The 27,449-nt window shown below is 37.1% G+C and overlaps 1 protein-coding gene across 1 annotated transcript in view; it reads left to right on the top strand.

The window, feature by feature from the left end:
- LOC102252516 (disintegrin and metalloproteinase domain-containing protein 18-like) overlaps positions 1–27,449 on the top strand; it is a 79,026-nt gene that overhangs the window by 4,137 nt on the left and 47,440 nt on the right. Inside the window, exons 3-11 of the mRNA XM_005856514.2 lie at positions 4,271–4,326; positions 6,248–6,326; positions 6,686–6,762; positions 9,724–9,901; positions 18,007–18,072; positions 21,993–22,064; positions 22,258–22,424; positions 23,405–23,486; positions 26,502–26,633. Coding sequence (XP_005856576.2) covers positions 4,271–4,326; positions 6,248–6,326; positions 6,686–6,762; positions 9,724–9,901; positions 18,007–18,072; positions 21,993–22,064; positions 22,258–22,424; positions 23,405–23,486; positions 26,502–26,633 — 909 coding nt within the window. The remainder of the gene's footprint in view (positions 1–4,270; positions 4,327–6,247; positions 6,327–6,685; positions 6,763–9,723; positions 9,902–18,006; positions 18,073–21,992; positions 22,065–22,257; positions 22,425–23,404; positions 23,487–26,501; positions 26,634–27,449) is intronic.

The raw sequence follows: 27,449 nt of genomic DNA, 5'->3' as shown, positions 1-27,449 counted from the left end.
TCCCACTGTCCAGCCCCATCCCCAATCGCCCCTCCACACCAATCGGGAGTGGGGCTGGCTGGCCAATCTTCCATGACCCCTCCCTCAGCTGCTGACCCCCAATCAGTCCCCCCACCCCAATTGGGGCAGAGCCTGCAGGCCAATTGCCCACTGCCCCTCCCCACAGCCAACCCATCTCTAATCAGGCCCAGATTGGGGCAAGCCAGCCAGTCAACCTCCTGCTGTCTCCTCCTCCCAACAGGCCCAGCCAAACCCCACCTGTGCACGAATTCATGCACTAGGTCTCTAGTTTGATCATAAAGCTTTTCTTTTTTTAAAAAATTTTATTAAATTTATTGGGACAACATTGGTTAAAAAATTATATAGGTTTCAGGTATATAATTTTATAGTATATCATCTGTATATTACATTGTGTGTTTACCATCCCAAGTCAAGTCTCCTTCTAGCAACATTTATACTCCCTTTACCCTCTTCATCCTTCCCCAATCCCTTTGGTAAGCACCATACTATTATCTGTGTCTATGAGTTGTTTTCTGTTTGGTTTTTTGTTTGTTTTCTTGGCTTAATTCCTTCACCATTTTCACCCAGTTCCCCAATCACCCTCTCCTCTGACAGCTCTCAGTTTGTTCTTTATATATGTGAGTCTGTTGCTATTTGTTTGCCATTTTGTTCATTAGATTCTACTTATAGGTGAAATTATATGGTCCTTTTAAGTTTTTTGGTTGATCTGTTGTTTGCCCTATTGATTCATTGCATCAGGCAACTGTGAAGTTAAAAAAAAAAGTCTGTAGTTTTCAGCAAATGCTTTTGGGAAAAGGATTTTGACATTAGGTGAGATCTGATTTATGTCATATATACAAGCTTGAAGTGGGTCTTCTAAGAACCACAAAGTGACTCAAATCCTGGCATTTCTCTGGAAATGAGATTTTGAAAATGCTCCAGCCATATTCTGCTTTTCTCAGAGGTTGCTAGTCTGCTGGTATTCACTGTAAATGCATTCTCTTCTTTTTCAATTAATAAAAGAAGAGACTAGAGCAAATTCAATTTCCCCAAATATTATTGTTTTTACTAAGATCAGTTATTTTTCTTGAATAAACACTCCCCAAAATATTATAAACCTTCTGTTAATTTCTAGAGATTTGAAGAGGTTGATTCTAACAACTTTTTCAGTTCTCATGTTGATTTTATGTAGAAGAGAATTTTGGGTGGTTCTTATTCTGATTTACACTGATGTCACTTCATTACATAACAGTTATATAATCTGCATTTATAATATTTTAATATAACATTTTTTTTAATTTTCCTTGTTGTTTCTCCATTGACCCATGGGAAATTTTGAAATGTGCATATTTGGGCATTTTCTAGATATCTTTTGGGCCTGATTTTTAATTGAATTTCACTATGTTGAGGTAATGCATTTGACTCCAGTGTGTATGTTTCTATATATTTATTATGCAGTGTACTATAGATGTATATTAAGGTGATTTGTTTGCATTTAAAGCTTCTGTTTTCCACATATTTTTTTCTTGTAAGGATTTTGTCATTTCTGTCTGTTGTCACAGCATCCTCCTGAGGAAATATCTGAGATGGGTTCTGTATTTTTTTATTTTTAAGTAATATGTCATTATTAATTGTTATATTAAAGTAATACAGGATAACTTTTGCAAACCTTTGTTGCTAACTTTCAGACATTCATTGATTTTTGTCTAGGAGTTTGTAGGAAAATTATAACAACAGATTTCACTCTGAGAATTTGGAGGAACATCTGCCACTTCAGAAACTCTACCCAAACTCATCTCTTTTACCTCCTTTATGATGCAAAATCTTTAGTTTCTTGGGAAAAGGTTAAAGAGGCCTGTGGCCTGAGGGCACTGATGAAACCCTCTATAATTGGGAAAGAGAAGAGGGGGACAGGTCTAATTCTGAAGGAAGACTAAGGTACTCTAGCTAGGACTGTTACCAGATAAAGGACTTGGCCCTGAGTGTGTCTGGCTCGGGCCAGCAGGTAGTGTGTGGGTTCTTGACTTCATGCAGAAAAGATTTCACAAAATGAGTCCAGGTGACGTTGAGGGTATGTTTATTAAAGCTGGGGACAGTGAAGCAAGGGACTTAGCATAGAAGATGCAATAGGAGAGCCTAGGCTGGGCTACTTTGGTTCTCTAAAAACGTTATAGGAAAGAAATGAGCATAGACAGGGATGCTTTAGCTCACTGGGAAGTCAGAAAAAAGGGAACCTTGGAGACAGGTTCAGGGGGTTAGCCTTGGATAAGGTGCTGCTGCCCATTGCTCCCCTAGTAGCAAGTCTCCTGAGGACCTTTGAGTTTAGGAGATTTGTGCCTGTGGGGGAACAAAGGGGCGGGGAGGGGCATGGGCATGCTCCCCAGAGCGAGAGCACACTCAGAATCTTTGTTTTGAGGGTTTGTTTGTTTTTTTATCTCCCTGTGGGTGGGAATCTTAGGGGAGGGTTTCAGAATATTTTCCATTTCCAAGGTGTGCTTTTTCAGGGTCCTGATCTCTAGGGATTGGTCAGCACCAGGGCGGGGATCATTTGTTATTATAGCTGGTCCTGGAGGCACCCAGCTGGTTTTGCTACTTTTCTAAGCCTGAAGCTGAAATACAACTGAGGCCTAGATATTCTCTCTGATGTTATCTCTAGGGAGATGACTTTCTGTATCTGGATGTAAATTGACTGGCCAGTTTGTTGAACTGTTGCAGTTTCCCCATTCTACTTGCCAAGGAATTTTCCTGGCTTCTTGCTATCCTATCTCAGGCCCACATTTTCAGTTCTGGGCTATTAGATATCTGGTCTCTGAGTTTGTGGGCTTCTTGTACTTCCTGGAAATGTCCCTCTCTCAGGCTCACAGACTGCCTTTCCTTAAAATCAGAGAACTTTCTTAAAATTAGTTTGTCTTGAAAAGAAAATTTGGATTTGCTAGCAGAGAGGTCTGTCTGCCTTTGTGGAGACAGTCCACTGACTCACCCTGTAAACATCTTTAGAGCCACTCCTATTCCTGGATGTCACCACATTAGGAGGATGATGATCATGTTGTATTGTAGCTCTTATTCCTGAAGCTGCGGCATTTCTCACTAGCATCATTCTCTCAGGTCTTTTCCCCCTCGTGGTTTATATATGGAGAGGATTGTGAAGTGGCTGTAGGTGTATTTGGTAGTGTTATCATAGAAGGGGGGTATCCCTTTCCCCACTGAGTGCTGAGGGTGGGGTCCTTACGCTATCTCGAGAAAAAGACTTTTCTGAGACTCACATAGGAGGATGCGTGATTTTTCATTTGTGTCCACTTACTTCCCTGGGTTTCCAACATCCCATTTTCCTTAATCCAGTCCTGGAAGAAGCGCAGCTGGGGATTCATTGGAACTAGAAGCAAAGCCACTGTCCAGTTTCTGTTCCATGTTGGAATTGGGTCCAGTTTAGCATTAGGCTAGTTGCAGTCCATCAGTCCATTGTGGCGGTCCACATGGCTGTGGCTAATGTAGGTGACTGCAAGAGAACCAAGAGTGACCAAGAGCACAAACCAAGAGAGCCAGGAGCCAAGAGAGTGAACTTCTTTGTTTAGTAGACTAAATATCTCAAATCTTCCTGCACTTGCAGTGGCCACAATCTACTCTGGCCAAAGACCTGTTCCCAGTTGTGACTTGACAGGCAAGTACCTTCCCTGTGTGGCCCTGACTTTACTGCGGGTGTGTGTATTCTCCCTCTCCAGTCCCTTTCCCCAGGCATCTGTGGGGAATAGCCTGGTGGCTCCCTGAAGAGTGTTAAAGTGTAGGTTCCTAGCAAAGCTGTACAAATGGCATGCCTATAATATTTGGCTTTCCTGTGTTCCTTTCCTGTTATTAATAATTAGGTTAATTAAAATGGCATCAGTGGTATGTACATATGTATTTATAAATTTGTTTTCGTTTCATTGTATTTAGCATAGAATGTTAGTCTGCAGCCATGTCTCATTCATCTTCACTAGAAAAATGTATATATTTTTCACATAGAAATGATTAATCTGTAGTAATAATAAGGCTAAACTTATACTTTTTGAAAATGTGACCTTCAGCTTTTTTCTTTTAAAAAAGCTATTCCTACAGATTAAATGCATCACCCTAATCCTGAATTTATTATAATAATGAATTCCTTCTATTTAGAATAATAAATTCTGAAGAATATATACATGGATTGAGTCTTTTTTTGACATGAATGAAAAAGTTTTACTTTGTATATTTTTTTTATTTACTAAACCATTGTTATTGATTTGCTTTGTTTTAGGTGATTTATAACATTACAATTGATAAAAAACCATACACTCTGTATCTCACAAAAAGGTAAGATATAATTTCCCCTTAAAGCTTAGATTTTACTTTTAAAATTTTTTGTTACTATCTATAGTAATAAAAGCATAATATGCTAATTAGACTGGATGGCCAAACAATGCAACGACCGTTCGGACATCCTTCTGGATGACCTCCTGGACAAAGCCGGGGCTGCAGCGGCTGCGAGGGCCAAGGCCGCTATGAGGGCTGAGGCAGCTGCCGCGGTTGTGAGGACCGAGGCAGCTGGGGCTGTGAGGGCTGAGCCCCTTGCACACATTTCATGCAATGGGCCTCTAGTTTAAATATAATAATGAAGAAAAGATAAAGAATGTTTAATCAATCCATTTTCAATGTAGGATTTATTACGCCTTGAGTCTTAGATCTATGTGATTGTTGCACTAAATTATTCAGCTTTTATTTTCAAATTTAGAAATAAGCTATCTATATAGATAAAAGCCTAAGTGACTATTACAACCCATCGACTGCTCAACCAGTTGACCAGTCACTATGATGTGCACTGACCACTAGGGGACAGATGCTCAACACAGGAGCTGCCCTCGGTGGTCAGTACACTCCCATAGCGAGAGCACTACTCAGCCAGAAGCCAGGCTCAGGGCTGGTGACCACAGCTGCAGTGGCAGTGGTGGCAGGCGCAGCGGGGCTGGGATGAGCAGAAGCCACTTCATGCACTACTACATCCCTTGGGGGATGTCAGACTGACAGTTTTGGCCAAGCCTGTGGGGATTGGGCCAAAACTGGCAGTCTGAAATCCCCCAAGAGGTCCCAGATTGCGAGAGGGCACAGGCCAGACTGAGGGACCCCACCGGTGCACAAATCCGTGACCAGGCCTCTAGTATATTTACAAATCTTTAATTGAGTATAAAGCCACTGAACCCAATAATTGTGACAGATAATAAGTATATCTCATGGGAACTCAAACATAGTTAACGCATCAAATGGTTATTGGTGGGAAATTCAACTAGTAGCATACATCTTATGAATGTATTAATTATATGTGTTTATTTTGAATTGTATAGGGTACACTTTATATATCATAAAACTCAGCCAAGTGCATAAATAAATAATCCTATATAATAAAAGCCTAGGTGGCATCGTGTGCGCAACGTCATCAAAATATGGCCACCACAAGATGGTCGCCAAAAGATGTCCATGCACACAGCAGAGGCAGGGCCCGGCAGCCGCTCTGCACGGTGAGGCCTGGGGGTCCTGCTGCTCTGCCCCGGAGCAGAGGATGCTGGTCCCAGCATCTCCGCTGCCTTGCGCAGAGGAGGCAGGTCCCAGTGGAGGAGGCGGGTCATGGCAAGGGAGGTCAGTTGTGGGCGATCAGGCCAGCAGGGGAGGGCAGTTGTGGGCAGCAAAGGCCGAGGGCTGGCAGCTGCGGTGGCTGTCAGTGGCAGCGGCAGCAGGGTGATGAGGGCAGTGCCTTCCCAGATGCTGGTCCCAGCATCTCCGCTGCCTTGCGCAGAGGAGGCAGGTCCCAGTGGAGGAGGCGGGTCATGGCAAGGGAGGTCAGTTGTGGGCGATCAGGCCGGCAGGGGAGGGCAGTTGTGGGCAGCAAAGGCCGAGGGCTAGCAGCTGCGGTGGCTGTCAGTGGCAGCAGCAGCAGAGTGATGAGGGCAGTGCCTTCCCATGATTAGCCCGGTCACCTCTCGCAGAGGGAGGCCAGACTGCGGCTTAGGCCCGCCCGCTGTGGGGAGCGGGCCTAAGCCATCAGTAGGACATCCCCTGAGGGCTCCCAGACTGTGAAAGGGGGCAGGTCAGGCTGAGAGACCCACCCCCAGTGCATGAATTTTTGTGCACTGGGCCTCTAGTATTATTATATGATCCTAATAAATTTTACATTTACTTTTATTACTGTAATGTTTAATTCATATTAAATTCATTATTCAAACAGTTTGTTGTTGTTTCTTAGCTCATTCTTATCCCAGGACTTTTTGGTTTATACATTTAATGAAACTGGATCTTTGCATACTGATTCTTCATATTTTAAGGTAAGATGTCTTAGACATTTATTATTATATGTTGTTTTATTGAAATGGACATATTACCATTGAGATATGTTTGTTCTATGTGTATAGTTTAAATAAATATTTTATTCCATATAATTATGATATGTTAAGAGGTTGATTGTTGTACATAGAAATAAGATGAAATGTTGAGGTAATATTCATGGACACTTAGGAGGTACAAAGTAAGGAGAGTAGTAAAAAATATTTTTCCCTAAAAATATGCATAAATAAATTTTGTATAATATATAATCTTTTAACATTTTGAATCATCTATAATATTTTACCATACATATTTTATTCATAAAGAATTAATTTATTTGCCTTTCTATACTATCTTTCAGATGCATTGCCATTACCAAGGATATGCTGCAAACTTTCCAAATTCAGCTGCAACACTCAGCATTTGTTCTGGTCTCAGGTAATAACATCTTAGAGAATATTTACACATGAAAAACTTAGGATGCACTTCAAAATGAAACTTAGTGGCTAGCAGACACAAATATAGTAAGGTTTAAGAGGAATCCAAATATGAAAGTTTTCTTTATGATTACCTTCTTTTTTAAAAGGTGTAAGTATTTGTAGCTAGTGGTTACTACCTATTCAAATGAAATCACCCCAGGAAAACCTGGCTGGAGGTATTTTGAATATACTATGCAGAAAAAGATAGTTTCAGTAAAGGAAAGTTTAGAACATTTTCCTAAACATTATAGCTGAGTTATCTATCAGTTGTCTTAAATAGTTATGGAAAATGATATTAATTAGTTATTAAAACAGGGACATATTTTGCTCACAGTTAAGGTACTCTCAGTATCACACATAAAACAACTAATTAGGAAGGTACCTCAGAGGACTTAGATATGTCTCCAAAGAAGACATATAGGTGGTCAACAGACATATGGAAAGATGCTCAACATTACTAATCATCAGGGGAATGAAAATCAAAACCAAAATAAGATATCACTTCATAATTGTCAGAATGACTATCATAAAAAAATTGGCAAATATCAAGTACTGGTGAGCATGTGGAGAAAAGGGAATCCTTGCACACTGTTGGTGGGATTGTAAATTGGTGCATTCACTATGAAAAACAGTACAGTGGGGCCTTGACTTATGAGTGTCCCGACTAACGAGTTTTTTGAGATACCAGCTGTCTCTCGGCCGATTTTTTGCATTGAGTTGACAGAGTAATTTGAGTTAATGAGCTCCTTAACGAGCTCCTTAACGAGCTCGGTCTCGGAACGAATTAAACTCATAAGTCAAGGCCCCACTGTATGAATATGCCTCAAAAAAATAAACATTTGTTCTCGAAGATATATGTACCTATATGTTCATTGCAGCATTATTCAACTCAAAGTGTCCTTCAATAGAAAATTGGAAAAAGAAGATGTGGTACATATATACAATGGAATACTAGTCAGTAGTAAGAATAGATGAAATACTGCCATTTGCGACAACATCGATGGATCTTGAGAAATTTAAGAACAAGCCAGGCTGGTTTGGCTCAGTGGTTGAGTATCAACCTATGAACCAGGAGGTTAGGGTTTGATTCCTGGTCAGGGCACATGCCTGGATTGTGGACTCAGTCCCCAGTACGGGGTATATGCAGGAGGCAGCTGATCAATGATTCTCTCTCGTCACTAATGTTTCCATCTCTCTCTCTTCCTCTCCCTTCCTCTCTGAAGTCAATAAAAATATACATTTTTTAAAAGTTAAGAACCATATGATTTCACTCATATGTGGGATATAAACTGAAAGGAACGGATGAGCAAGAAAACCTCATAGACACAGACAATAGTATGGTGGTTACCAGAGGAAAAGGTGCGGCAGTGAAGGGTGAAGGGGTCAAATATATGGTGGCAGTACAAGATTTGACTTTGGGTGGTGGGCACACAATGTAATATACAGATCATGTATCATAGAAATGTACATTTGAATCCTATATAATGTTATTAACCAATATCACCACAATAAATTTAATTTAAAAAATTAAACATAGAGCTGCCACATGACCCAGCAATTTCACTTAAGGATATTCATCCACAGAAAATAAAAAATAAAAACATCAACTTGAAAAGATATATGTCCTCCTATGTTTACTTCAGCATTAATAGAAGCAATCTAAATGTCCATCAGTCAGTCTTATATACTAAAACCTTAATATGCAAATTGACCTAATGGTAAAATGAACAGCGGAACAACCACCAGAACGACTGGTCGCTATGATGCACACTGACCACCAGGGGACAGATGCTCAATGCAGGAATGCCCCCTAGTGGTAAGTGCACTCCCACAGGGGGAGCGCCGCTCAGCCAGAAGCCGGGCTCATGGCTGGTGAGCGCAGCGGCAGTGGCGGGAGCCTCTACCGCCTCCACTGCAGGCAGGCGGTAAGGAGTGAGGGGTCCTGGAATGAGAAAGCCCCAGACTTTGAGAGGGATCAGGCCTAAGCTGGCAGGCAGACATCCCCTGAGGGGGTCCCAGACTGTGAGAGGGCACAGGCCAGGCTGAGGACCCCCCATCCCAGTGCATGAATTTTATGCACTGAGCCTCTAGTGAATGAATGAAGAAGATGTGGTACATATACAATGGAATATTACTCATCAATAAAAAAGAATAAAATCTTTCCATTTGTGACAACATAGATGGACCTAGAGGGTATTATGCTAAGTGAAATAAGTCTGACAGAGAAACACAAACATCATGATTTCATTTATATTTGGATTCTAAAACAAAACAATTAAATAAACAAAGCAAAACAGACTTATAGATATAGATAACAAGCTGATGGTTGCTAAATGAAGGGGAAGTAGAAGTAAAGGGTCAAGAAAAGTAATTTTCATCATTAATGATGAAAGAGGAAGGTGGTAACTTTATCAGAGGAAGATGAATCCAGAACAGATAATACACTCTAACTTCCTTTTAGTTTTTGTTTGCCTGATTTATAAAATTTGCTCATGTCAACTCAGAAAACTAGCATTCTCTGAATGTCGTTTTAATTTATATCAACCTCTTTAAATATTCACTCTGTATTCCTGCTTTCCCTTATCCTAACCTCTGTAAGAACAGAAACTTTCTTCTTGAAATAGCCAACAAACATCTTGTTTCCCAGCTATTACTTGTCCTTAAGTAATATATTTTGAATGAATGTGATTTCTATACAGAAAATACAAAATACACTTCCATTTATTTAGTTCTTTAATATGTGAGAAAATAATAAGGCAAATGTGGTTAAGTTATTAATGGTAGACAAAAAAAAATAGAGGGAAAAGTGCCTTAAACATGTTATTTACTCTGGTTCATAATTTCTTACAATATTTTATATTGTAGTTTTGATGTGATCATTTTTAGGATTTTTTTTTGCCATTGCTTTCTAAATATACAGGGGATTCCTTCAGTTTGAAAATATCAGCTATGGAATTGAACCATTGGAATCTTCGGCAAGATTTGAACACATAATTTATCAAGTAAAAAATAACAATACAGATATACCAATGTTAATAGAAAATTACAGCAATATTTGGCAGAAAAACCAGACCTATAAAAGTTATTTAATCTCACAGGTAACTACAATAATTCTGAAGTTATGACATACCATGAAATTACTTCTGTAGATCTTTATTAATTGGGAAAAAGAACTGTTTAGCTGTTGAGTAGGAATATTAAATTTGGTATCTTTTTTCTTTATCTTTAAACAAAACACCCATATTCCACCTAAAATATGAAAAAGTATATAACATATTGCAAGCTTATTGTTTTATGATATATTATGTATCATTTCTTTTTCTTGTATTTAAATAAAAATTCATATTGTTAAATAAAATTTAGAAATAGGGGAAGAATAGAATCACTATTAGTTATTACTAACAGTTATCACTGTTTCCTGGGAAAAATACTTTTAATATTTTTACATATTTTTGTTGCATAACTTTACTACCAAAACATATCTTTCTAAAATAAATAATCATTTGTCTACATTAAACTCTCAGAGGCAGCCCCGAAGCCAGCCTGGGGAGAAAGGCAGTGCCTAGGAATTTTTTTTTCTGTAGATGCTCTATCTGCACCACCCACAGGGATGTGGGTCCAGACCACTGAGTTGGGTGTCAGGGACACAGAGCAATTTATCTATAGGCTGGAATATAACTTTTGGTTGACAGGTGTTTTCCTTTCATCACTTTGAATATTTCAACTTGCTATCTTATGGACTCCAAGTTTTATGATGAAAATTCAGGTATTATTAAACATATTAAGGATTCTTATACACTGAGTGGCCAGATTATTATGACCCACCTGATGTTTGTAGGCAGACTAGCTGTACACTGCATCATATGGAATATGGAAGCCAAAGGCCTGTTCGAACACCTTTGATGTCGGCAGTTACCAAGATAAAACGTCTCCAATTCGCACAGGAACACAAGGATTGGACAGTCGAACATTGGAAAAAAGTCATGTGGTCCGATGAATCACGTTTCCAGTTGCATCATGCAGATGGCAGAGTGAGAATTTGGCAGAAACAGCATGAAAGCATGCACCCCACATGCATGAGTACAACCCTTCAAGCTGGTGGGGGCAGTGTTATGGTTTGGGGCATGTTTTCCTGGCATGATTTGGGCCCTTTAATTCATGTGGAACAACGTCTGAATAGCACAACATACCTAAGTATCATTGCTGATCAAGTTCATGCTATCATGTTGATGGCGTATCCCAATGGAGATGGCTTCTTCCAACAAGACAATGCTCCATGCCATGGTGCTCATATTGTGCAGGAGTGGTTTTAAAAACATGAGGATTGTCAGTGATCGGCAAACTCATTAGTCAACAGAGTCAAATATCAACAGTACAATGATTGAAACTTCTTTTGAGAGCCAAATTTTTTAAACTTAATCTATATAGGTAGGTACATTGTTATTAACTTAATTAGGGTACTCCTACGGCTTAGGAAGAGCCACACTCAAGGGGTCAAAGAGCCGCATGTGGCTCGTGAACCGCAGTTTGCCGACCACTGCAGGTGATTTGGCTTGGTGCATGGAGAATCGGACTGCGGACCGAAAGGTCCTAGGTTCGATTCCGGTCAAGGGCACATGCCTGGGTTGTGGGCTCAATCCCCAGTTGCGGGTGTGCAGGAGGCAGCCAATCAATGGTTCTCTCTCATCATTGATGTTTCTATCTCTCTCTCCCTCTCCCTTTTTCTCTGAAATCAATAAAAATATATTTAAAAAAATAAAAAAGAACGTGAGGGAGACTTCACCTTGCTTAGGTGGCCCCCACAATCACCAAATCTCAATCCAATTGAGCATTTGTGGGACGAAGTTAAAAGAGCCATCAGGCAGCTAGTTCCACAACCATCAAATCTCACAGAACTGGACAGTGCTATTCATCAGGCATGGTGTCAGATTCCTCGCATCACCTTTTAACATCTCATGGAGTCAATGCCAAGAAGAATCGCTGCAGTATTGAAGGCAAAAGGTGGCCCAACGAAGTACTGATGGGGTGGTCATAATAATCTGGCCACTCAGTGTATATGATGAGTCCCTTCTCTGTTGCTTCTTTTAAGATTCTTTTTTTGTTTGTTTTGCTTTATACCAGTTTTGTTATGATGTGTCTTTGAGTGGATCTCTTTGAGTTGATCCTAGCTGGAATTCATAGAACTTCCTGGTTGTTTAAATAAATATTTTTCACTAAATTTGAGAAATTTCTGGCCATGAATTCTTTCTACCTCTTTATCCATCTTCTTACTTTCTGGTACTCTTATTATGAGTATGTTGGTATATTTGATAGTGCTGTCAGGGTAATGTTGGCCTCATAAAATGAGTTACAAAATACTCTTTCTTCCTTAATTTTTTGGAAGAGGTTAAAAATAATTGATATTAAATCTTCTTTGAATGTTTGGTAGAATTCACCAGTGAAGGCATCTGCTCCTAGATTTTTGGTTTTTTGGGAGGTTTTTGATTACTGTTTCAATTTTCTTACTAGAGATTGGTCTCTTTTGGTTTCTAATGCTTCTTTATTCAGTCTAGGAAGCTTGTTTCCCTTTAAAAATCTGTCAGTTTCTTCTAGGTATCCACTCTGGTGTCCATTGTAGCTTCTTGTCTTTATTTCGGATTTCATTCGAGTCTTCTCTCTTTTTTCTTAGTGAGTCTAACTAGAGGCCTGACAATTTTATCTTTTTAAATTGCCATCTCTTCATTTTATTATTTTTTTCTACTATCTTTTTTTCTCTATTTCATTTATTTTTACTTTGATCTTTATTATTTCCTCCCCTCTCCTGGTTTTGTGCTTAATTTGTTATTCTTTTTCTGTTTCTTTAAGTTATAATGTTAGATTTCTTATTTGAAATTTTTTGTTGTTGTTTATTTCTCGATGTAGGCCTGTAATGCTATAAACTTTCTTCTTAGTACTGCTTTTGATGACTCCCCCAAGTTTTTATATCTTATACTTTTAGCTTCATTTGTTTCTATGTAACTTTTGATACCTTGTTTTATTTATTCTTTGATCCAATAGTTGTTCAGTAACATGTTGTTTAATCTCCATATATTTGTGGTTTTTCCAGCTCTTTTTTTGTAGTTGATTTTCAGATTCATATAATTATAGTTAGAAAATATACTAGTACAAATTCAACTTTCTTAAATGTATTGAAACTAGTTGTGTACACCTACAAATAGTCTATCCCTGAGAAAGTTCTGTGTGCACTTGAGAAAAATGTGTATTCTGTCTTTTTGAGATGGAAAGTTATAGTAATATTAATTAAGTTCATTTGCCCTAATGTATCATTTAAGGCCAATATTTCCTTACTGACTTTCTGTTTGGAAGATATATTCATTGCTGGCCATGGGGTATTCACATTTCATATTAAAATTGTATTGGTGTCATTTTTTTGTTTTGGGTCTGTTAGTAATTGATTTCTATATTTTGGCACTGCCAGGGTGGAGATAGATGATAGATAGATGATAGATAGATAGATAGATAGATAGATAGATAGATAGATAGATAGATAGATAAGTATTATGTCTTCTTGAAGAATTGTCCCCTTTATCATTCTGAAATGTCCATCTTTATCTCATGGTACCTTTTTTGTTTTGAAATCTCCTTTGTCTGATATAAGTACTATTGTTTCTGCTTTCCTCTGAATGCCATTTGCTTAGAGTATCATCTTCCACCTCTTCACTTTGAGCCTGTTTGTTTTTGGAGCTAAGTCTCTTGAAGGCACATATAATTGGGTTTTAAATTGTTTTTTAATCCATCCCGCTACTCTGTGCCTTTTGATTTGTGAGTTCAATCTATTTCTATTTAGCATAACTATTGATATACTAGAGGCCCGGTGGGGTGGGGGGGGGTGTCCCTCAGCCCAGCCTGCACCCTCTCCAATCTGGGACCCTTCGGGGGAATGTCCGACTGCCGGTTTAGGCTTCACCCCTCTCGCAATCCAGGACCTCTGGCTCCTAACTGCTTGCCTGCCTGCCTGCCTGATTGCCCCTAACCACTCTACCTGCCTAACTGATAGCCCCTAACTGCCTCTGCTTGCTGGCCTGATAGCCCCGTAACTGGTGTCTTGCTGGCCTTGTTGCCCCCTAAATGCCACCCTGCCAGCATGGCCACCCCCTAACTTCCCCCCCTGCTGGCCTGGTTGCCCCCTAAGTGCCCCCCTACCAGCCTGGCCACCCCCTAACTGCCCTCCCCTGCCGGCCTGATTGCCCCTAACCTTCTCTGCCTCAGCCCCCGCCACCGTGGCTTTGTCCAGAAGGAAGTTGGACGTCCGGAAGATGTCCATTCGATCCTGTATAATTAGCATATTACCCTTTTATTAGTATAGATAAAGACTTACTGCAGCCATTTTATCTTTTATTTTCTGGTTGCTCTGTATCTCCATTGTCTTTTTCCTCTTGTGTTTTTGTCTGTTACTTTAGTTGGGTGGTTTCCTATGACTTTTTTCTCTGTTTACTCTTTTGTTTATGTTTCATGTCTTAGCTCTGAATTTTTGTTTTATGGTTACTATTAGGTTTTTGTAAAATGTCTCATACATACCATAGTCCTTTTCCTTCTTATTGCCTCATATACATTCACCTGTACTTGTGTTCTTCACTCCTCCTATCCCCCCACACACACTCACACAAATTATCCCTTTTTATGTTATGTGTTCATTGCCAAATTGCAGTAGGTTACTTTTAATGCTTTTCCCCCTTTAACTTTTATGATATAATTAAGTGTTTAATGCTCTCTTTTTGAAGTAGCGTAGTAAGTTTCTGTCTGTCATTTATTCAAAGTTTTGTATACCATTTTTTCGTTATGATTCTGCTAGAAGAACTTCTTTTAACATTTCTTGTAATACAGATCTTCTGGTGGTGAATTCTCTCAACTTTTGTTGTCTGGGAAAGTACTTATTTCTCCTTCATATCTAAAGGGTGGCTTTGCAGGATATATTATTTTTGGCTGGTTGGTTCTCTCTTTCAGTATTTTGAATATTTTTGTCCACTCTCTCCTACCTTGTGATGTTTTCACTAAAAAAATTTAATGATAGCCTAATGGGATTTCCTTGGCAGGGTACAGTGTTTTACACCCTAGATGCCTTAAGAATTCTTTCTTTGTAATGAACTTTTGACAGTTTTCATATAATGAGTCTTGGAGAAGATTTTTTAAATATATTTTATTGATTTTTTACAGAGAGGAAAGGAGAGGGATAGACAGTTAGATTAGAAACATCGATGAGAGGGAAACATCGACCAGCTGCCCCCTGCCCACTCCCCATGTGCCCGCAACCCAAGGTACATGCCTTGACCAGAATCGAACCTGGGGACCTTTCAGTCCACAGGCTGATGCTCTATCCACTGAGCCAAACCAGCTAGGGCTAGAGAAGATTTTTTTGCATTGAAATAATTAGGTGTTCTTTTAGCTTTTGTATTTGAACACTTTTCATAGGTTTGGGAAGTTCTTACCAATTATTTCTTTGAATACATTCTATGTTTTCTTCTCCCTATCTTCTTCTCTGGCTATACCCATTATCCTTACTTTGTTGTTTCTAATGGAGTCATATAGTTTTTGTAGAACTCTTTTATTTATTTTTTTTATTTTTGTTCTCTCTCTTCTTCCTCCTGAGCCATTTCTGTTTCAATCATCAAGAGCACTAATTACCTCTTTCATGTGATATGCTTTATTTCTCATGCTTTAATTACTCATCTCATTTATTGAGTTCTTTAGCTCAAGAATTTCTGTTTCTTTTTTTTTTTATAAAACTTTCAAATCGCTTTGGTAAAGTACATACTTTGTTCATTAATTTTGTTCCTAAAAATCACTGAACTGCCTTTATGAGTGTTTTGTAATCTTGTTGAGGTTTGTTTGTTTATTTGTTTGTTTAATAACTGCATTCTTGAATTCTGTCATTTGAATCACAGTCTTCCCTGTCTTTGAATTTGGTTTCTGGAGACTTTATTTTCTTTCTTTGTTAACTTTTTGCATTGGTTATTCATGATACTTGATGGATTGTTTCTGTGCCTGTACATTTGAGATAATGAAGTCTCTTTTAGTTACTCTTTGCTTTTAACAATTCAGCAGGCTTCTAAAGAGGTCCTTCATTTGTTTTTCAGTAGATGATGCTATAGTGCAAGTTTTTGTTTTCTCTTAATAGCACTGGAATCTTAGTGGCTTGGTGTGGCCTCAGTCATGGAAAATATCCTGTATTTCCCGGGGTCTTGGATGTCCACTCTGTGCCTGGGTTGCCACTGTTTTGGGGCGCCATCTCATGGTGGGATATAGAGGGTAGTGAGGCTCTGGGCCTGGGAGCTCCTGGCACTCCTCCTATTACCAATGTGTATCTCTGCTTCTTCAATAGGTCCCACCTCTACTGGGTTCTGCTGCAATGGGCTAGAGGATGTAGGTATGTGGGTTTGAGGTTTTGCCTCTAAATCAGTAATGGCTACCACAAGACCACAGCTTTCTCTCTTTGTCAGCAATGACCACCATAAATCCTCCACATCTCTACTACTGCCACCAGGTTTCACCACAATGGACTTTTAGGCAGGGATGTTGCTTCCCCCAACCTGCCTCCCTTACTGTTCCAATGTGCCCACTTTCAGATGGACTGATGTGTGGATCACTCAGATGTCTCTGCGTTGAACAAGGGATCCTTTGTTTAATTGTAATTATCCAACTTGTTGATGCTGATTCTGCCATGATGTTGATGTCCATGTGGCTATGCTATTTTTAATCAATGAAAAGGTTTAAAAAGTTTTAGCTTTGTATACTCAGATATAGTGTTTTGGAAATCACTTTTGAGTAGAAAGATTTAAACTAATAAAATTGAACTAAATATCAATTTTAATAATAAATAATTTAAATTATTTTAGTGCCCTTTTTCCTGCTGCACATTTTTTTCAGTTTAAATAACAAATCTTATGATCACCATTATTATAAGACTACTAAGGGTTGATAAAAGTTAAGAGAACTTTTTTCCTACAACACTGCATATATACATGTGGTCAGACAGACAGAGAATGACAACAACACATACATTTAGGCAAAAGTAGGCTTACAGTTGTGAGTATGCAAAACACAGTTTATTCTTGTATTATTATTTATTAAATACTATATTGTTTTCCATATGAACAACTGTAAATTTACTTTTGCCCAACCTTGTGTATGGAATGCAGGCATATTTTACTTCCCTATGGAAATGTAAGCAAACATTTAAACATGGGCTCTACCCACTGAGTCCAGTTTGCTTATTTATTTGCTTTAACCTAGGCTAACCTAGACCCAATATTTGTACCTTTCTTACTATTATATTTAGTGAATGATATGCTTGGGTCAAGAATGAAATTTTGGTTTCTTTGAAATTTATATATGTGAAATGGCATTGTAATATGTTTAAGATGTACTAGTAGCTCACATGAAAATTGTCATTAAAGTGCCAAATGATGATGTAATAAGCTGATGATTTATAGCTGACTGCTGGCACAGTCAAGAATTATAAGATCACATCAGAAGGAACTTAAAGCCTATGACCTGGAGCTACAGGATTGTTTCTGCTATTGTACATTCTGTTCTTTCCTGTGCACCCATGTGGTTGATAGTACAAGTCACACTATTTACCTGAATTCCTGTGTAGACTGTGAGTTCTCAAAATTTCCCCATGTTTTTCTGCTGAATGAATGAAATATTTTTATTGTGACACAGTTGGTGTTCCCATAGTTTTTAGGAGGACAATTCATAAAAAATTCTCAAGTGTTCTTTTAATAATGTAGATTTGCATGAGTTGAAGACAATAGAATGTATATATTTCTACTCATTTTTTTCTCATTTAATATGAATACAGAGTACTTAGATTCATTCATCACTCTCACAAGCTCACTGGAATTATTTAAATTTAGAATATATGTTAAGTGAATTTTTTGTTTGTAACTAATTTTTATATTTAAGGCCACAGTAACTCTGTAATAATAATTTGTAAATTTTCTCTGAATTATTAGTTTTTTAAAGTGCTTGTTTTTGTTTTCTTAAAATCAAAGTGAGCATTCCCTTGCCATTTATTATAATATATGCAAATAAAAAATTGAATTTCAAAAAAAGTCCTTATGAAGATACTTTATGCATTCTGTTTGCCTTCTTTACATACTACTTCTTGTATTTAACAAATTTAATATATATTATCATTTGCTCAATCCATTTGTTTCCCCAGGAAAAAACTCTTTCAAAACTATTACCCCAATATCTAGAAATGCATATTATAGTGGAAAAAGCTTTGGTAAGTCAAACCATCTCCTCCTCCCCTCCATTCCTCAATCTTCAATCCTGTCTCTCTTTTTTTCTCTCTCACTCTTTCTTTCTTTAAACTTAATGAAATTTTTCTCAATTTCAAAGCACAAAATTAAAAATTTGGAATTGTTTTATTATTTCCAAATAAAGATGCTTTGTTTTAGGTATTAATTATTACTAAAAGCTAAAACTAGCCTAGAATGTGTTACACTGTCTATTCCATGCTTCATCCCCAGCTCAGCCCAGTATCTCTTTGACCCCATTTTCTAACAGTCTTGCCTTGCTGTAGCCTCTTTGGTCTTATGTTTTCTTTGAACATAGCAGGTATTTACGATCTTACAAATTTACTTAATACTTTTTCAACTTTATTTCAAATAGTTGTAATATGTAATTGTATATATTTAAAGTGTACATGATGATTTGATATACACATATATTGTGGAATAATTACCAAGATCAATATAATAAACCCATCTATCACCTCACATAGTTAACTTTCTTTCTTTCTTTCTTTCTTTCTTTCTTTCTTTCTTTCTTTCTTTCTTTCTTCCTTCCTTCCTTCCTTCCTTCCTTCCTTCCTTCCTTCCTTCCTTCCTTCCTTCTTTCTTTCTTTCTTTCTTTCTTTCTTTCTTCCTCCTTCCTCCCCCCCTCCTTTCCTCCCTCCCTCCCTCCCTCCCTCCCTTCCTTCCTCCTTTTTTTGTGTGTGTCTTTGTATGTGTATGGTGAGAACACTTAAGACCTACTCTCAGCCCAGCCAGTGTGTCCCAGTGGTTGAGCATTGACCCATCAATCAAGAGGTCACCAGTTCAATTCCAGGTCAGGGCATATGCCTTGGTTGTGGGCTTGATCCCCAGTAGAGGCGTGCAGGAGGCATCTGATCAATGTTTCTCTCTCATCGATGTTTCTGTCTCTCTAAAATCAATAAAAACATATTTTAAAAAAAGATCTACTCTCAGTTCCTTTCAAGTATATAGTACCATATAATTAACTCTAGTCACTATTTTATACATTAGAACCTCACAATTTATTCTTCTTATAATTGAAATTTTGTATTCTTTGATCTACAAATACACGTTTTTGTGTGTAGTTACATAAGTTTTGATATGGCATTTCTATCAATATTTATGTGTTTATTTTTTTCATTGAAAATTTTCTAAAAAATGCATTTTTTTTTTTACTGAATTTGTTGGGATGACATCAGTTCACAAAACCATACAGATTTCAAGTGTACAACTTAACAAAACAAGATCTGAACACTGCATTGTGCACCCATTGCTCCAAGTAGAGTCTCTTTCCATCACGATTCCACCCTGCCTCTTTGCCTTCTCCACACCTACCACACCCCTTTCCCTCTAGCTAACATCACACTGTAGTCTGTGTCCATGGGTTATGCATATATGTTCTTTGGCTAATCCCTTCAAATTTTTTCATCCAGCTTCCCAACCCCATTCCCCCCTGATAGCTGTCAGTCTGTTCCATGTATTCATAACTCTTCCTATTTTGTCAGTTTATTTTATTAGTTTCCACATATAAGTGAGATCATATGGTATTTGTCTTTCTCTGACTGGCTTATTTCATTTAGCATAATAATCTCGAGGTCCATCCATGCTGGTGCAAAAGGTAAGGTTGTCTTTTCTTTCTTTTTCTCTTCTTTTATGGCTGAATATTATTTCATTGTGTAAATGTATCACAGTTTTTTCATCCACTCATCTCTGGATGGGCACTTGGGCTGTTTCCAGATCTTGGGTATCCTATTTAATAAACAGCTAATACGCTAATTAGACCGAACAGCAGAACGACCACCCAGAGGACCTTCCAGACAAAATCGGGGCTGCGAGGGTTGAGCCTCTTGTATGAATTTCGTGCATTGGGCCTGTAGTTGTAACTAATACTGTAATGAACATAGAGGTGAGTTATTCTTTCAAATTAGTATTTCAGTTTTGTTTTGTTATTTTTGGGGGATTTTGTTTGTTTGTTTTGGATATATGCCGAGAAGTAGGATCCCTGGATCATAAGGCAAACATTTTTTTAAAAAAACTATACTGTTTTCTTAAAAATAATTTTCAAATTTGTGTGAGAAGTGTGTGTGTGTGTGTGTGTGTATGTGTGTGTATTGGACTCGGGTAATTTAGAATTGTATTGGTTAAATTTAAGGTATTTGAGGATTTTCAAATTATATTTTGTTGTTCATATTTTATTTTATTTCATATGGGTAAAAGAACATGATCTGAATGATGTAAATTCTTTGAAATGCTTTGTTACTTCTTTCTGACTCAGTATATGGCTAATTTTGTTAATGTTTCATATGGATTTTCAAAAGATTTATTATATTCTGTCCTAGTTTGATGCAGTACTCTATACACGTTAATGAATATTTTACTATGTTTTCCTGTTTTTGGCCTCTGGTCCTATCAGTTATGGAAAGAGCTGTGTCAATATGTTGGATTATTGAATTAAATTATATTCTTCCTTTAAATTGTGCCAATTTTGTTTTCCATATTTTGATATGTATTATTTTATACTAATTCAGCATTGCTATTTCTTCTTCCTTATATATTCAGAATGTTGTTCTTATAAAATAAGCCTTTGGAGTTAGTGATGCATTACAAAGTATGATGACCTTTAGTATTAAAAAATTTCTACTACCATTTGATGATCTTGAGTATTCACAAACAGATAGTCGTAACTAAGGATTTTTCTTATTTGCGTGTTTTATACTTCACATGTACAAGGGTGGGGAAAGTAGGTTTACAGTTGTTCATATGGAAAAAGACATGCAGGTTATGATAATAATAACACAATAATAAACTCTGTGTTTCCCATACTCACAACTATAAAATCTACTTTTGCCAACCCCCTTTATAGTACTTCCCTAATGCAGTATTTTGGTAATATAAGGAAAATATTTTGTCTAAAATACACTTAATTTTTAACTCATCAAACAGAAATATGTAATTAAATTTACATTATTTCTTTTATCAACATTTGTAAGCAATACATCAGTTTTAATAATCATGACAATTGTGAATGAGCAAAATATACAGATTTTTTCGATTTGGTAGAATTCCGTATTTTGTATTTGTCTAATTGGCAACTTGTATGGAGATGTTAAGCTTTTTCCAAATATGACTTCAAAAATCAGATGTATTCATTGAGCTCCAAAAAAGGAGTATATGTCTTCTCAAGAATTTAGCATTTATGGAGAACAACTTTCCACGTTTCCTTTACATTATTTCATTTTATTATTTATCAAACTGTTTTGAGTCATTTAATCCACATATTTATTGCTTTCCATCATTATAATTTGTCTTTTTCCTGTAGATATATTTGAGTATTTCAATTATTTTTAATGTTTCTTTATTTGCTCCTTTTTATTTAGTAAGCATACCACCAGAAATATGATGCCATCTGTGTCAATAGAAAGTTTCTAGCTCAAGAAATCCCTTTATAATAAGTAAGAATCTGTAAAGTCACTTCAGTATCTCTTGAGGATTTCAAGAGTGTCTTTTAAATATATAACATGGAGGGTGGTGGGAACAGATGAAAGAAGGTGAAGAGATTAGCCAAATATTGTATAGGCATAGTCCATGGACATAGACAACAGTGTGGTGATGGCCAAAGTCAGGGGTTCAGAGGGTGGGTGGAGTTAGATAAAGGGGTAGGGAATGGGGGACAAGTGTAAATAAATAAATAAGTAAAATACTTAACAAGTGAGAATGTCTTTTGAATGCCCAAGTACAGTTTTTAGTTCTTTTCTTTTATTGTAAATGTTATCTTGTTTATATTAGTATGCTTTAAATTGTTTGAAAAATTCTGTTTTTTCTTCCTGATATTATCAAGATACAATCATCATCTAAAAAGTTGCTATCACTCACATTTTAAAGAAACTGTAAAAAAAATGTTTTTCAGTATGATTATATGGGATCTGAAATGATGGCTGTAACACAGAAAATTATCCAAATTATTGGCCTTGTCAACACTGTAAGTTTTAACTTTCTTACATTTATAATTTTATGAAAAAATTAAGAAAAGTAATTTCCATTCTATTGTATCAAATTAAAGTCTCAAAGGCCTTTCATATCACAAATAACCCTCTAAACGTTTTCTTTATTTTTATTAATTTTGATGTAATAATTTGTTACTTGAATAAATATAACATACATTTTATTTCTAGATGTTTACTCAACTCAAATTGACTGTGATACTGTCCTCCTTGGAATTGTGGTCAGATAAAAACCAAATTTCTACCATCGGGGATGTTGATGAGTTATCAAAAAGATTTTTGGCATGGAAAAGGGATGATCTTATCCTACGGCCCCATGACATAACTTTCTTACTTATGTAAGCATAATGTTCTACATTAATAAAATATATACATAAATAATTCTATTAATTTGATAACTGAATGCATTTATTATTTTTTTTCAACATCCCATAGGTCCCTTTGAAAACAATAAATAAAACACATCGGTTAAATGGAGGTGATAGTGTAATTAGAAAATGATTAAATTATTTTTTAATGAATCAATTACATAACAGTATATTTTGAATTACTTTTTATGTGAAAAGTTTTCTTTTCATATTTTTTGTGATATCAACTATACTACAGAATATATACATGTAAGCCCTAGCTTATTAATGATGCAAAGAGTGACACTATTCTGTTAATATTACTGAAAATATGTTAACACATTTGGTGTGTACTGTTTGACAAAGAGGAACTTGTCTTTTGGTAATATATAATTTTTAAAAATGCTTATCTTTAGGAGAGGCAAGATATTTTTCTTCCACAAATTAAAAATCCTTTTTGTTTTAACTTTTAGTGACCAAAACAATGAATACAAAATAAGGGAAACTGAAAAGAATTTGAGATAATAAAATTATCTCAAGCCTAGGAGTTAGGTTAAGAAAGATAATTTGTATTAAAATAAACTATAGCCCTACCTGGTTTGGATTGGTGGATAGAGCGTCGTCGGCCTGTGGACTGAAGAGTCCCAGTTTTGATTCCAGCCAAGAGCACATGCCTGGGTTGTGGGCTAGATCCCCAGCAGGAGGCAGCCAATCATTGATTCTCATCATTGATATTTCTATTTCTCTCTCCCTTTCCCTTCCTCTCTAAAATCAATAAAAATGTATTTTAAAAAATAAAGTAAATTGTAATTTATATTGATTTGAGCATTTTGTATAATATATATTATCCACATCAAAAAGTTATATTTGAAAAATTATTTTAAATTTTATGAAAGATTTATTTTAATAAATATTGAATAAATTTTTCTGAATAACTATTTTAATAAAAAATCTATGTTATAATAATGTAGTTACAGGAAACATCCTAAATATATGGGAACAACGTTTTCTGGCATGATATGCAATAAAAGCTATGATGCTGATATTGCTGTGGTATGTAATATTTGTTCTTTATATTATATTTTATAAGTTTTATTATATATAGTTAAGTAGTGTATAATAATTTTTTCTCTGTGTGTATATTATCATTTTATTGGCACATTATTTTAATCTCAGAAAGCTTATTTAAGTATAGATTTCAAACATAAGAAAATATTATTAGCAAGCATTAATATATCCATTCACCAGGTAATACTAAGGGATACTAACATTTTCATTAGATTTTCTAACGACAAATCATTTGATCAAATTGAAAACCTCTTGTATGCCTCCTTCAAATACAGGAAATAACAAAAATGAATTTATGTTTGCCATTTATATATATTTCATACTATTGTTACAAGTATGTCTACCCATTAATTATATATTGTTCTGAATTGTTCTTATTTTATGTAGCATTTCAGAACTATTTCAACAGCTTTTTAAAGGACAGATACATGTTGAAACATATAACTTCACTACAATTACTTTTACTTAAAATGTTTCTTTTTATCAAGTAATGCACATGTACTTATTATAAATACAAATTGTTTTATAAGACTGAATAAAATTAAACAGATCCTTGCATAAACTAGACCCCTTGAATCCTCTTTCTCATTTTTTAAACTTTTCCTCCTGGCACATAACTTCATGTTCATTTCTAAGCTTTATTGAAGTGCATCATATAGAGGGAACATTGCACAAGTCATCATAGTATATAACACAGTTAATACATAGGTACAGACATCACAGAGATTAAGAAATAAAATATTATCGACACTTCAGAAGACACCTATGAATCATGCCTCCTTCCACGGACCTCCCTCACCAAAGAAAACCACTGTGCTGCCAAGGTCAGTGTGGCTCAGTTGGTTGAGCATCTGTGTTCTGTTCTGGCTTTAACCTTCCATCAAATCCTGATACTGAGAGTTTCCTCTTTCTTTCAAGCTTAACTCTTATAGGATAACAGGAAGCCTGTTAATTCATTTTTCTACTTTCCTAGGTGATATTCCACGTTTTCATTCACATACAGGCACATATGTACACACAATCTTTTTTCCTTTTAGATATGAGTTACTTAAATGTTAGTATAAATTTCAATTGATGTGGAAAAATTAGGGAAGTTTTAAGAATTTTGCTTGTAATCATTAAAGGGATGAGAAAGGTATCACAGTTTATCAAAATAAAATAATATGCACTGAAATCAACCTTTTTTTTTAACTATATTTTTATTGATTTCAGAGAGGAAGGGAGAGGGAGCAGGAAAGAGACACATCAATGAGAGAATCACTGATTGGCTGTGCTGGGGTCCAACCCCAGCAGGTCCAGGGGTCCCCAAAGGTGTGGACGGAGTCGGCGAAGAAGGAATGACACGGAGACAGCCTTCAGTTGATCAGCAGCCTAGTCAGGACCTCTAGCCAGGATCTCCAGCCAAAGTTCTGGTCGGAGTTCTGGTTAGGATCTGATGAGGATCTGCAACCTTTTTTTTTAATAACTTCTCATTCCTAATCGTTTTGCCATGGCTTTCCCTATATCTCTAACTTCTGTTATTCCTTTTAGTGTTTGTTTGTTAATCCTCACTCAAGGATATTTTTCCATTGATTTTTAAATAGAGTTGAAGGGAGGGGGAGAGACAGAGAGAGAAACATCGATGTGAGAGAGACATCAGTGAGTTGCCTCCTGCATGTGCCCTAATCAGGGCCAGGGATTGAGCCTCAAACAGTGGTACATGCCCTTCACCAGAATTGAACCCAGGACCCTCCAGTCCACAGACCGATGCTCTATCCACTGAGCCAAATTGGATAGGGCTAACTTCTGTTATTTCTTTACTTCATTCATTATACTACAACCTTTGAATAGGTTCTCATATAAACACCCTACCCCCATTCATATTGCTGGATCATTTTCCAAGCTTTGTATCTCAGCCTAAATATCAATTCCACATATACATGTTTCTCATTACCTTAACTAAATAGTTATACTCCTTCTCAAAATTCTCGATGGAACACTTCTATTCCTTCAGAGTACTTTTCATTATCTCTTTATACTTGGAAAGTTTATTGTGAATTTCCTGTTTATTGTCTTTCTCCTCTTCTATAATACTAGTAGCTCTGTGCACAATCCATGAGCCAATAGGTCACTGCCACCCTCCTGTAGCTTTCTGCCCACTGCTCCACCCTCCTGTAACTCCCTCTACCCCCTCTCCCCTCCCCTCCTCATAGCTTGCTGCCCTGCCCTCTCCTGTAGCTCTCCGCAGCCTGCTGTACCTCGCTGTCCCACCCTCCTGCTGATCCAAGATCTGGTCATGAGGAGCTTGGTTGTTATGCCTCAGGGCATAATAGCTAATTAGCATATTCCTTTCTTATTATATAGGATAAGCTTCAGGTGTGAGCACAGTCCTTTTTTTTATGCACCTATAGTCCTATCTTCTATCATAGTACTTGACACGTGTGTATGCTGAATTAATTAATATTCATTAATTAGATGAATTGCTTTAATGAGAAAGATAAATTTGTTTTATATATTTTTAAAATATACTTTTATTGATTTTAGAGAGTAAGGGAAAGGAAGCGAGAGATAGAAACATCATTGATGAGAGAGGATCATTGATTAGCTGCTGCCTCCTGCATGCCCCACACTGGGGATTGAGCCTGCAACCTGGGCATATGCTCTGACCAGAATCGAACCATGACCTTCTGATTCATAGGTCTACTCTCAACCACTGAGCCACGCTGGTTGGCCCAATGTGTTTTATATTGATTGCATCAGATTTCTAAGTGGGTAAATCTACAGAATTTGGGTATGTCAGTTTTTAAATCAGAGAATATTGGTAGTTTTACATAATATTATGTTTCTTAATTAATTAGTATGAATATTCATATCAATGACATATCAAAATAAAGTGTTATAAAATATGCTGAAAAGAAGTTATCAAATATAAATTTTCATAGGAATAAAATGTATTAATTTATTACCTACTTTTGTTTTCTTCTTATAAAATGGTTTTCTCTTCAATATTCTTTATTTTAGTATACAGATGCAATAACTTTGGAAGGATTTTCAGTTATTATAGCTCAATTACTTGGCCTTAAAATAGGACTAACATATAACACCAATGAGTGTTCTTGTCCAAGAGCTACATGCATAATGAACCATGAAGCGGTGTAAGCCATTTTTTATTCCTAATTAATTTCACAGTATATATTTGTGAGGTTGTCTACAGATGTGATGAATGTTTTATTCTTTATGTTCAACTCCACATCAAAAATAGGAAAGGTTTGTTGTTCATGATGAGATATCACTGTAACAAATTTGTCAAAGTGATACAAAACTCCAGAAAGTGTTAAATCCCACTGAAGGGAATTAGAGTGTGGGAGGGGACATAATCTAATCTAATAAAAGAGAAACATGCAAATTGACTGCACCTCCACAATGCCCCAAGCCACGCCCACCAGCCAATCAGAGCGACTATATACAAATTAACCCAACCAAGATGGCTGCCAGCAGCCATGGAGCTGGAGCAAGCAGGAGGCTTGGTTGCCCCAGTGATGGAGGAAGCCAAGCTTCCAGCCTGGCCTGGCTGGCTGTGGCCTCCAGTCAAGGCAACAAAGTTTCAATTATAGAAGATAAATAAATCCCAGATACCTGCTTCCAGCCAGCCTCCACTGGGAGCTTGGGTGGCTGGGGGCTGTGGCCAGCCTGCAAACAGCCATCAGCCCCTCACTCAGGCTGGCCACAGCCTCATGGGGTGAGGGTCCCCGCTGGGCAGCTTGGCTAGCCTGAAAACAGACATCAGCCCCTCACCCAGACTGGCCAGGCACCCCAGCAGAACTCCCCACCCTGAAGGCGGTGTGGCCAGCCTGAAAAGGGCCCTCAGCCCCTCACCCAGGCAGGCCAGGCACCCCAGCTGGGACCCCCACCCTGAAGTGGCTGTGGCCAGCCTGCAAATAGCCATCAGCCCCTCACCCAGGCTGGCCA

This window comes from Myotis brandtii, unplaced genomic scaffold (genome assembly GCF_000412655.1).
Source record: "Myotis brandtii unplaced genomic scaffold, ASM41265v1 scaffold103, whole genome shotgun sequence".
Classification (NCBI taxonomy): domain Eukaryota; kingdom Metazoa; phylum Chordata; class Mammalia; order Chiroptera; family Vespertilionidae; genus Myotis; species Myotis brandtii.
This window is presented reverse-complemented; position numbering and strand designations above follow the sequence as displayed.